Consider the following 12,200-nt stretch of genomic DNA (forward strand, 5'->3'; position numbering starts at 1 on the left):
AGATAGGGGAACTGATCGTGTGACGGCGCGGGGCGGCTCTGAATGAGTTCCGCTCCTCCGGCCAGCATGAATTTCATCCTAGTGGGCCAAGCGGACTTTTGCTGCCCACTTGTAATCTTGGAACAACCGTGGAGACAGATCAGGGATGGGATCATGCCCGATTAAGAGCAAAGCCAACAGCAAAATCAAGAAAGCGTAGTTTTCAGGGAAAAGAATAGAGAGCCCCATGCCGACCTGGGGCAAATTTCTGGAACCGGTAATGACAAAAGGATGGCTTGCAGATTCAATTTTCACATGCACACGGTAGCTAGGAGACAGCATGGGATTGTTAAAACCAGGGAAAATAATTGTTTCTTTATTGCTGTTTGTTGCTAGGTTCTCGGACTCGAAGGCTAGGGCACGCAGGTGGGCTGTGCCTGGCGTCCGGAGAGGTTTCAGGAGGGAGATGGGGGCTGGCTGTGTGGCCACCCCGTGCTGTGGAGGCACTGGTTAAGTGTACCGGTTTATCTACCACATGTCTTGAAATTCTGTTTTAGTGATTCATGGTTTAGTTCCAAGAATCTGGATTATAGACCAGGGTTCCAGATTCCTTGCTATACTGGAGCAAGTATGGGAACCGCTGAGCTGTAGGAGACATGCGGGGGTTGGCTTTATCTTGTCATCATAGTGTTAATACTATTACTGACAGCTGATGCAATGGAGAACCACATGCCAGACACTATCCCAAGTGCTGTACACATATGATCTCATTTAATCCTCACCCCCGCTGGGTGGGTGCTATCTCTATTGTACATATCTACTGTACATATTGTACAGATGGGGAACTGTGACGTCTCTGAAGTCTCACAGACAGTAACTGATGGGGTAGGATTCAAACTACGGAAGTCTGGCACTTTGAAAATCTGAGCTCTGCACCGCTCAGCAGATAGCCCCTCTTTCTTTCTTTTTCTTTTTTTTTTAGGATTTTATTTATTTGTCAAAGAGACAGAGAGAGAGAGAGCACAAGCAGAGGGAGCAGCAGGCAGAGGGAGAAGCAGAAGCCCCACTGAGCAGGGAGCCCAAGGGAGGACTCAACCCCAAGACCCTGGGATCATGACCTGAGCTGAAGATGGATGCCTGACCAACTGAGCCCCCCAGACCCCCCTCAGATAGCCCCTCTTAAAAGCCCGCCTTAGGGCTCCAGGTTGGAGGGAAGGGTGATGTCTGGGCATGTGTCCCAACCTGTCTTTAGTATCTGAGTAGGATCTTTATGAAGACCTTGTGGTGTCTCAGGCCTTCTTAATGCAGAGAGCTGGAGGGGTGGGGAAATGACTAAATCTAGGTGGAATTATTATTTTATCACGATCAAATCTGGTAAGGTTACATGTAAATTGCTGCCTCTCGGGGCCCCAAGTCAGCAGCAAAGATACTGGAAGCCATGACTTAATAGTTTTCTGGTAAAAAAGATCAGGAGTTGTTTGGGTTGTCTACCAGCTCGATATAAATCAACAAGCCTTTGTCTATGCTGCACCTTTGGCCTGGAATGCCCTTTTCCACTTCCTCCTTTTTCTCCTGGCAAATTTTTTTAATCATCTTTAAAGACAGAGCCTAAATGTCACTTCGGCTATGGAGTCTTCTTTGATTTCTACAGGCAGATTTATCATCCCATTTTTTCTGCTTCTTTAGCACTTTGTTCCTGGTGTTATAATTTTGCGATTATCTTTCTTAGTTTGTGCCACCCAAGTTCACAATCACTCAGCTGGAAACGTGGGGGAGAGCATGCTTCCCTTCCTCCCTCCTTTCCACTCCAAAGAATCCCTGCCCTCACTAAGCCTCTCAGTTTTAACTGTCTGCATACTGATACAATCTGCCCCTTCTTTCTTCCTGCAGCCCCTGTCTGATTCAAGTCTGTGTCCTGACTTGTACCCCAGCTGTCCCTTGTCACCGTCATGCCCCCCCCAACATTTTCCCACGAAGCATCAGAGACTTCTATATCAAATGCAATCTGCCTGTGCTTAAAATCTATGTCCGAGTCCCCATAGGCAACAGGATAACCCCAAGCCCCTAACCATTTATGATCTAACCCTGTCTAACTCTCCATCCTCAACTTTTGACTTCCTGCCTTGCTTCTTGGACTCCAGTGACACTGAACTCATTGTAATTCTCCAGGCAGTCTGCTGTTTCTTGCCGCCTTGTTCCAGCCCAACAGTGACCGCCTGGGATGGCTTCCCACTCCTGGGTTCTGTGTGGGAGGCGCCCGAACCCCTGCCCCGGGTTCTGTCGGTCTCTACCTCCTGGTCGTCACTTTCTATTGCAGTCACTTCTTTATTTTGTACTTGCATTAAGCCTTGAACTTCTTAAAGACAGTGAGGGTGTCTGGTTGGGTTTCCACTGGCAAATGCATAGTACAAGTTTCTGGAAGGAATTGTGTTGTAATTACTTGTTCTACTTGGAAAGACTGTAGGGTTAGCATCTTGCCTCTTCCTCTTCCTGGATGTGGGTCTTGAGTATTTTACCACTCTGAGTGAGACCCGTTTGCTCATTTGTAAAATGAGGATAATTTCACCATTTTCCCCCACCTCCAACAAGGGGCTCTTATGAGATTCAGGTGAGATAGTAATGTTTATAAATCTTAACATGCCATTCCAGGGATCACGGACTACAGCCCTGATGCCCATTTTTGTATGGCTAAGAATGTTTTTTTCACATTTTAAAATGCTTATAAAAGTCGAAAGGAAATATTTTTGCCACTCAAAAATTAAATGAAATATAAATTTCAGTGTCTATAAAGTTTTATTTGAATGAACAGAGCCGAGTTCATTCCTTTCCCATTGTCTATTAGGGCTTTGGCATTGCAGTCGCTAAGTTTGGTCATTTCAACAGAGTTACTGTGGCTTGTTGAACCTCAAATATTTACTATCTGGCCCCTTAGAGAAAAATGTTTGCTGACCCCTGCCTTGTTCAAATATTAGGAAAATGCATATGATTCACAGCTGCCTCCTTGTATCACAGAGTACTTTTTGAGGGGAAAGTTTCTCTCTTTGAACTTTTGGAGCCTCATCCTGGGTCGGGCAGAGTGATCCGTCGACGTTGGGGCAAGCCACAGGGGCACGGCTTTGGTTTTCTGTAAACGAGGATGTCCCTATAAGGGTATGAAGGACAGTTTGAAAAGTCAGTGAACTCCCCACTACGGGGGGAGGGTTGTTAAAGGGTGGATGGACACCCAGTTCTCATGAGTTGCTGAAGAACAAGGTGTTTCACTCTTGACCCTATTGACGCTTTGGGCTGAGTCATTCTCTGTCCTGTGCCTTGTGTGTTGAAGAGCAGCAACCCTGGCCTTCAGCCACCAAAGGCCAATGGCACCCCCTTTCCCAGCGGCCGCAACCAAAAATGTGTCCATACGTTGAGTAATTTTTAGAACTTCTTTTTAAGAAAACACATTATAGCATAACAGCAAGTTATTCTATGAATCCTTTTAGAAGAAGGATTTAGAACAGTTTTAGCTATTTAAAATGAGTCTGAAGGGGCGCCTGGGTGGCTGAGTGGGTTAAGTGTCTGCCTTCCGCTCAGCTCAGTGGGGAGTCTGCTTTTCCCTCTCTCCCTCCCTCTGACCCTCCCCCTGCTTATGCGCGCTTTCTGTCTCTCTCAAACAAATAAAATCTTTTAAAAAATGAGTATGAAAGTATCGTAAAATAATATATGACCCCTATGAGTATTTAATATTGGTAGCCAGGATTTGCTAGAGATGTGCCTTGCAAACATGATTGCAGAAATTCTCACAGCTGCCTCTTACAGGTAGGCCCCTTTTCCTCCACGAGGAAGCTGAGCAGAGAGATTGAGCAAAGGGTAACCTGTTGCAGACTGAAATGACCTTCTCCGAAACAAGCTGGAGATGAAACTCAGGAGTGAACATACAGTAGCTTCATTCGGCCTTGAAATTCCACTCCTGTGTGTCTGGATGAGGGGCATCCAGACACCTTAGGGGCTTCTCCCACCTTAGAGGCTTCTTCCACCTTAGGGCGGATTCCCAGGAAAACTAGACAGTAGCCGTGTGGAGATCAAGAAAAGATTCCAGTTTTCCTCTAGTATTTAGACGTCATGGATCTCTGGGTGCTTATCCAGCAGCACGCTGCCCTAACCCGAATGGCCATGTTGGAATGTGACCCTGGTTTACTTCGTGCTGACCACTGTTTGCATCTGCCCTGCTGCCCCTCCAGAGCTGTGTTCCCACTCAACTTTGGCTGGAACCCTGCCACGGCCTCCCTCTGCAGAAGCCTGGACTGGAGGGGTGAGGGTAGGCCAACTTCTGACCGATCAGTGGGATGCAGAGTTAAAACACATTGGTCCATTTTGTCTGGTGCACCGGGGCGTTCCCTTCAGTTGTTTCGGTTAGCTCAAAGCAAAAGCTTTTACTTATTATTGAGTGCCTGCTCTTTGCCGGGCCCAGTGCAAATTCCTAGATATTTCCAGCTGGCAAGAATCGAAATAGCATCCAGTATCCCAAACTTGATGGGTGTTGGAAGCTCTCCTCCTTACTTCTCACTTAGTCCCTAATGTTTTCTTTCTTACTAGGAAATAATAGAGCATACAGGATAAATAGGGAATAATATAACTTGCACCCATGTTCCTGTGCATATCTTCACATTTTACTGGAAGAAGTGAGTTATTATGAATAAAATCAAAGCCGCCTGCCTGTACCACCCTCCCTGAGGCCTTTTGTATCTTGCCCCCCCAACGCCACTGGCAGGTTGCCGTTGTCCTCAGTTCTGGGTTTATCACTACCTTGGACATTTTGATATTCTTGCTTAATAAGTGTCAGTAACGTCACATCTTTTGTATTAAACTGTACATACACAAATGGAGTACTAAATCATGCTTTTAATTTTGTTTGTTTGTTTGTCTCTGTTTTTTTTCAATATCCAAGTTATAGAATGCTTTGTCTGTGGTCTGATGGTCTGATGTGTTGCATAAATAGATTTCTGAACTTAACCTAAGAAGAATAGTCTTCCCTGGGTGGATTTAGAATTAAATTTCTCTTGCAGTCTTGCATGAAAGTTAAAGAAACTGACTATTTGGAGACCAACCCTGTGGATGAATGTAGCTGCAGTCATTCCATTTTAATGCTGTAGGGTGTTTTTGTTTTTTGTTTTTTGTTTTTTGGTGATGTGAATATTTTGGTGGCTGTTTAGGTAGTCTTCAGGCCCTGCTGTTATAGCCGTGCCGTGGTGGACGTGAGAACATGCCCTCACTATGGACTGCAGCACCCACAGGAGAGTTTCCACAGGATTATACCCAGCACGTGGGCTGGGTATATTCCACATCTTTACAAGAATTTTCCAAACTGCACTCCCGATGTGCCCTTACCAGCTCCATGAAGACCTGTACGATAGGGTTGGTTTCTCCGGACCCTTGACCAGATGCAGTCCTCTCTTGCCCATAACAGACTTAAAATTGTTTGCTAACTTGAAGGGTCTGAACTATTCTCTCACTGTTGCTCCTATACTTTTTTTTTTTTTTTTTTTTGAGATTAAAGACTCTGTAGTATTTAACAAAGTTCAAATGGACTTTTTTCTTTATTTTCCCAGATCAGAAAAGAACGGTTTAAATATTAGATTAGCGTGGATTTTTATGACTTTAGTATTTGCACAACTTCTCATGCAGAATCCAGGTAGGCCTTTAATTATGAAGCTGTGAGGTTTGCTCTGACACCTGCTTTCAGGTTTCTTTCTTTCTGGGACTTCGCTGCTTCCTTCCTCCCAGTATCTGATTCTCCTCCCCAGTGCAGACCACGCCTCATGTTGTACCTGCAGCTACTGTGTTCCCTCTGGCAGCTGTGTCCACTCCTCCTCCTCCTGTGTATGCATCCCCATCTTGGTTAATGTAAACGCTGCACGAATTCTGTGGAGCACGATGATACTGTCAGTAGGGCCAGAAGATGTAGGGAAGCTGACTTGGGGGGTGGGGTAAGTGCATAGCACTTGGTATGACTAAGTTACAACCACACTGGGCAGTTAGTTGCGTATGTGATAATAGAGAAAAAATGGCAAGAGACAGGGCGTCTGGGTGGCTCAGTGGGTTAAAGCCTCTGCCTTTGGCTCAGGTTGTGATCTCAGGGTCCTGGGATCAAGCCTCGCTTTGCATCAGGCTCTGCTCGGCGGGGAGCCTGCTTCCTCCTGTCTCTCTGCCTGCTTGTGATCTCTGCCTGTCAAATAAATAAAATCTTTAAAAAAAAAAAAAAAGGCAAGAGAGACTTCATAAGGGAACATAATTGTATTCCTCTTTATTTATATTTATAATGTGTCCCTGCCCTCCAAATTAGAGACAAACAAACTTTTGATTGATTGGTTTTACTTGGTACAAAATACTCCATACCATGCAGTAAGTATACCGCAGTTTTGTCTTTTAATGAACCGGGTATATCGAAACAAACTTCATAGCTGGAGACTGGATGAGAATGTAAAAATCTGTATTCTTAATGTATACGTTTTTCTTGAAAAGTTAAGTTGGTGATGGTGATATGTGGATCCTGAAAACTAGTTGGCTGTCCCCTCCCCCAGATCCACTTGACCATTCTTCAGGGACGATGCCCATTTTAATGGAAATGCGTGGTCTTTAGAAGAAACTAGAATGTGTATTATTTGGATTTTACTGGGCAGGACAAGTGGGATTTGTTTCTTCTACTCCAGTTATCAAAAAGATTAACCCTTTGCCCTCTACATTCTAATTGTAACCGTTCGGAAACAAAGGGGTTGTTTGTACAAGATAGCTGAAAAATTGAGGCTTTATGCCAAGTGGAATGTTTCTCAGTTGAAGGAGGTAACAATCATTGCACACATTTTTTTTCTTGTGTTGCAGGCGTCTGTAGAGGCTTCTGGTGAGATCGCATTATGCAAGACTGGATTTCCTGAAGATGTTTACAGTGCAGTCTTATCACAGGATGTGCATGAAGGACAGCCTCTTCTCAATGGTACTATCTCAAAAGATGTATTTGTCCATACAGTGTCTATGCTCTTGAAACAAATTAGCCGTTAAAAAGTCTCAAAATCATCTCTACTGTATAACAAGTAGGAATTTTTCACAATCGCTATAATGAGACTGTAGGGACTTTATTTTAGGATTACAGAAGAGCTTATGAATCTCTTATGTACATAATTGGAAGGCTCCTAATCTCTTGAAAACATCAGATTTCTTCCATTTTTCATTTATAGTAGAAACCATTATGTAATTAATTTTTACCATTTTTCTGCGCACATTTTACTTATTTTGAAGGGTATGTGCCAAACATCTGATTCCAATGGTTTTAGAAATTATTTATGGCAAAAATCCACTTAGCATTTTGAATTAAAGAAATAAAGAAATTACTATAGTATTATCTTTGATAAAACCTGTCAAAGTTCTTTAACATTTAGCTAAATTATCATAAAGGCCTTAGCAGATTAAATCTTGAGGCAAGAGCGTGAGATCCGTATTGTTATGACCCTGCTCGTAGAAATTACTAGATCGCTAATTTAGCTGTTAACATATGTGAATTTCCAATATAGACATATCTATTGACATGTGGGTCAAGTTCGTTGTGGTCATCATGCCAGTACCTCTCGGTAAAATCTGAAATAAAACTTGGAGTATCCTAAGCAAAATTGAAAGCCCCTTCCTTTGTCTCTAATAAAGAGATATATTTATTTGCTTTTAGGCAAATAAAATTATGGTTAGTAGTATTTTCATGGGCTTATTTATCATTACATAAAATGTCATTGAAATGTGAAAGCAAGAAGAATTGATTAGTGAGTTGTATTTAAATTGTTATTCCCCACAAATCGTGCATATCTCTAACGCCTTTTAGAGAGCTCCTTTTAGAAAATCCGTGCAGCCTCAACTAATTAATTTACACAGGGCTCTACCACACAGCCTTAATGTGTCCCTGCAACACTGACAAACCTTAGTGGTATAATACTTAAGAAGACCATAGACAGAGGACTTTGAAATGTAAATGGCCTCTTAGCTATGAAGGTTCTTTAGTGCAAGATTATCATTTTATTTTCATTTCTATTCTAATTTTGATTTGCTTACACCTATGTATTCTTTCTGTAGTTGATTTTTTTTTAAGACACCTTTCTATCCTTGCCTTATTACATGGTATTTTAATGAGTAAATGTTAAATTAGTCTCTCTCCACACTGAATTGCTCATCTAGTGGGTGATGGTTGACATGATAAAGGTTTAATTCAAATCAAATCGCAAGTGTAGATTTTGAGTCTTGGAGTTCTTCTGCACGTTTGTCATTTTCTTTAAATCTGTGAATTATTATATGATGCCCTAGGACCTATGTGACCAGTAAATATTATTTGAATACTGAAAAAAATGCATCAATGATGCTTTTTTAGAATAACTTAGAGAAAAAAAATGTCAGTGGAATTGTTGCATTTTTGCCATTTATTTCTGAGATTCATTTTTAAATGGATAAATCTTTCTCTCAGGCTCTTTTCTTAAAACCTTGTTGAAATTTGCTGGTTACAGATCAACACACAGTCTGTCATTAGAAACCATGGATTTAAGATGAAGTACATTGGCACGTTGGATGGTTTTGCAAATGAAAACTTGTTTTCTGACTATTAGATAATGCCGGTAAGAGTAGAAATTGGGCATAGTGGCTTGTCAGGGTGTTTTTAGTATAACCTAGATGCTGGGATTTTGCTTGAGTTGTAAATGTGAAAGGTCGAAACTACTTTTGACTTTGTGCTCTCGCCATCATTGGGAGAAGTATATATCATAATCTCCGATAGAAATTACATGCTTCGGTATGGCCAGTTGTTACCTTCTTTATCCTTAAGCTTTTTTTTTTTTTTCTTTTCAAACTATTTCTCTCATGCCACACCATTACTTTTCTCTTTATCATTCATAGAATATGTGAAAGGTCACCAGCATCTGAGAGCTTAAAGCATAAAGTTCAAAATATTGGTCAGTAGAAAAAGATGTTTTGGGGTGAGGAAGAAGACTTACACAGGCTTTTGAGAAAAATCCATTTTTTACAAGAGTGTTGTCCCCAGTTGTGTTTCCTTTGGAGAATTGTTTTTTAAAAGGAGTCTACGTTTTTACCTGTTATATCTTTCTGGAGTTCTTAGTACATCTATACACTGAACCCAAAGACCATGCCGGGACTGTGTTCATGAATTCTGGGCACTGTAGTAAGTTCATTTACCTTGTACGTACTCTGTACTATGTAGGCCTACCTTTTGTCAAGTTTTGTGATTTATGATGTTTAAGGAAAGAAGTAATTGGACATAAGATATGTATTAGAGTCCTCTAAAGCATTTGCCTCATGGTAAGCCCTACTGTATTAAAGTTTACAGTAGAGTCTGAAAGCCTCCTGAAATCATAGCTCCTGACTCTTGATGCTTCCTCTGATTTCTCACTGATGACATTTGGGGAGAGGGGCATACAGTCATATGTATAGTATGGTTTCATAGGATACACCTCTGGTGTACTAGTCTTTGCTCCAAACTCTGACATTTTGTTGTAGAGGTGTCATGCATGATGATTATTTATCGAACAATAAAACACCATAATCTTTGTGAAAAGTGATTGGAATGCATTAAGCATTAGATGGATATCCAGTTGGTATTGGTCACGTTAGTGAAGCACTATGTGGAAGAAACAGAAAAATGTCCAAGCTGGGCTGGAGTGTGGAGAACATCCTTTCCTCCCACACACCTTTTGTGCTTTGCTGCTGTGATGAATTTCATAGGAAGAATGAACCCAGTGAGCTAGTTCCAACCCTCCAGTTTCTCTTCCGGTTGTCATCGGTATGTCTTCTATAAAATCATAAAGAAGACAAATGTATTTTGTGATTAGCCTTTACATTTCGTGTGATAGCGTGTTGAATATTTCCACTCTTCTGAGAATAGTTCAGTATTAAAAAGTGGCCATGTAGACCGTCGTTCCATTTTGTTAGCAAAGCCAGATTTTGCTTAACTGGGCCTCTATTTTTGTACTTCCAGGTTGTTCCCTATTTTTCTCTCTTACATAGAGTGCTGCTATGGAGATGCTTTTTTAGAGAACTTTGATTTTTCTTCAGGGATATTTTTTAGAGGGATGTATACTGAAAAGTAGAATTACTAGGCCAAAGGGAATGTAGACTATTGACAGTATTTTTTTTTTTTTTTTTTTACTTTTTTGTGGGACACTTCCTTCCAAGGCTAAACGTATGTTAGTTCTTTTCTACATCCTCACGACCATTTAATTCTATAATATTTTTCATTTTCCTCTTCTCCCTGGAGTGAAAAACATTCCTTTTTCCTCCTGTGGTCTTCTCTGCCTTTGCCTTTATAAGTTAGGATCAACTGTAATATGTTGAGGTACTCCTTTTTACCTTGTATTTGTCTATTCTGTTTTAAAAGCATTTATTACCACCCCCCTCATTTTACAGATGAGCAGACTGGAGCTCAGAGTGAGAGTATAGGCTTTTCCTGTGATTATACAGCTCTTTAGATGGTTAGCTGCAGATCTGGAGTTAGAACCCAGGTTTTCTGATTCCTAATTTAATCCCGATGATGGTGATGATTAAAGAACAAAACAAAACATTATGGTATAATCCAGGGAAGAGTGAGAGCTAGTGAGAGCTAGCCTAACTGGCCAGGTGTCTTGTGACAAGTTCATCTTCGAGCTGGTCTTCCTTATTCCCACTTCACACCATGACTTGTGTGCCACTGGACATATTTGGGAATTGGTGACTATGGAGCAACCAGAGCTCTCTGTAATTAAAAAAGACATTTCAATTACTGTCACCATTTGTATTTTGTGCCTCCTTGTTTACAAGTAGCAAAATTTAGGGCTCTGCAAAGTAATATTTAGTCTTTAGTATTTAACTTCTACTCTGCTGAACTAGAAAAATCTCTCATGGTAGCATCTTACCTGAAAATAAAATCACTGCAATCATAAATTTTCATTTTGCCACCAGCAGTGTCTCTGACACTATGAAATCACAGCCACACCGTGACATTGCAAAGAGCATCCAGGCTGTTTTTCGTGTGGATGTCAAGAGTGATTTTCCTGCGTGTTGCACATTGGTGGTCTACGTGCTTAGACATTTCACTAAGTAAACTCCTCCAACTCTGGTCAACATAAATAGCAACGTGCAATTACCAAGAATATTTTCAGTAATCCATTTATACTCACCAACTCTGGGCAGGACATGATGATTATTTTCAACTGGAGGGAATTTGATTTAGATTAGTTTACTTACTGATTGAGGCTTGTCTGCATTAAGAAGCTCTGGGGAAGCTGTAGTGTACGGTATCTTTAGAGGAGAGTACGAAAATATTTTTTATCAGTTTAGCAGGACTTCGCAACTGCATTACGTCTAAAAAAATTTTTTATTAACATATAATGTATTATTTGCTTCAGAGGTACAGGTCTGTGAATCATCAGTCTTACACAGTTCACAGCACTCCACATTGCACGTATCCTCCCCACTGTCCATCACCCCGCCACCCTGTCCCTCCCCCGCCCCACCTGCCCCCAGCGACCCTCAGTTTTTTTCCTGAGATGAAGAATTTTTTATGGTTTGTCTCCCTGCACTACTTTTTTAATGAGTACTCTTGTGTATGTGAATTGGAAAGCCATCCTTATTTTAAGTAGCTCGCTGTGTTCGAGGCTTGTATGGAATTGTGAAAACCTTGCCTTTCTTTTCTGTTCTTTTTTTTTTTTTTTAATTCTGACTTTTTATTTATTTATTTTTTTGGTATTGAATGTGTAAATGTTTTTAAATATGTGGAAGGTAGGTTTATAAACATCGTATTTATAAAGTTAGCCAGCGACTTGAACTTAATTGATTTCCAATGATTGTGGGAAAAGGCACTAGGTACTGAGATTGTTTTCTTGGATATTATGATAAGCTCTAAGGAGTTACAAATGAAATGCAGCTCTGTGGATTCTCAGGGGTGGAGACCTTGTTCTAATCCTGCATGACAGTTTTTTGTTGTTTTTTTTTCTTTCTTTCTTTTTAAGAGCAATTAAGTATGTAATAAGATCAACATAAGAACTAAGAAATATCATCCTTGTTTTCATCATCTCATTTAGACTTTATTTAAAACTGGGAATTTTTTGTATCCCTTTTGATGTATTTTAGGTCCATCTTTCTTAATGCATTGCTGCAAACCAAGATAAGGCAGTTTGAGTGGTCACTTTTTTTTTTTTTTTTTTTTGGTCATTTTAGAGTTATTTATA

The 12,200-nt window shown here is 40.9% G+C and overlaps 1 protein-coding gene across 1 annotated transcript in view; it reads left to right on the forward strand.

Annotated features, from left to right (window-relative positions):
- CDH2 (cadherin 2) overlaps positions 1 to 12,200 on the forward strand; it is a 212,181-nt gene that overhangs the window by 21,542 nt on the left and 178,439 nt on the right. The window contains exon 2 of the mRNA XM_044243233.1: positions 6,835 to 6,946. Coding sequence (XP_044099168.1) covers positions 6,835 to 6,946 — 112 coding nt within the window. The remainder of the gene's footprint in view (positions 1 to 6,834; positions 6,947 to 12,200) is intronic.

The sequence above is a fragment of the Neovison vison genome, chromosome 3 (genome assembly GCF_020171115.1).
Source record: "Neovison vison isolate M4711 chromosome 3, ASM_NN_V1, whole genome shotgun sequence".
Classification (NCBI taxonomy): domain Eukaryota; kingdom Metazoa; phylum Chordata; class Mammalia; order Carnivora; family Mustelidae; genus Neogale; species Neogale vison.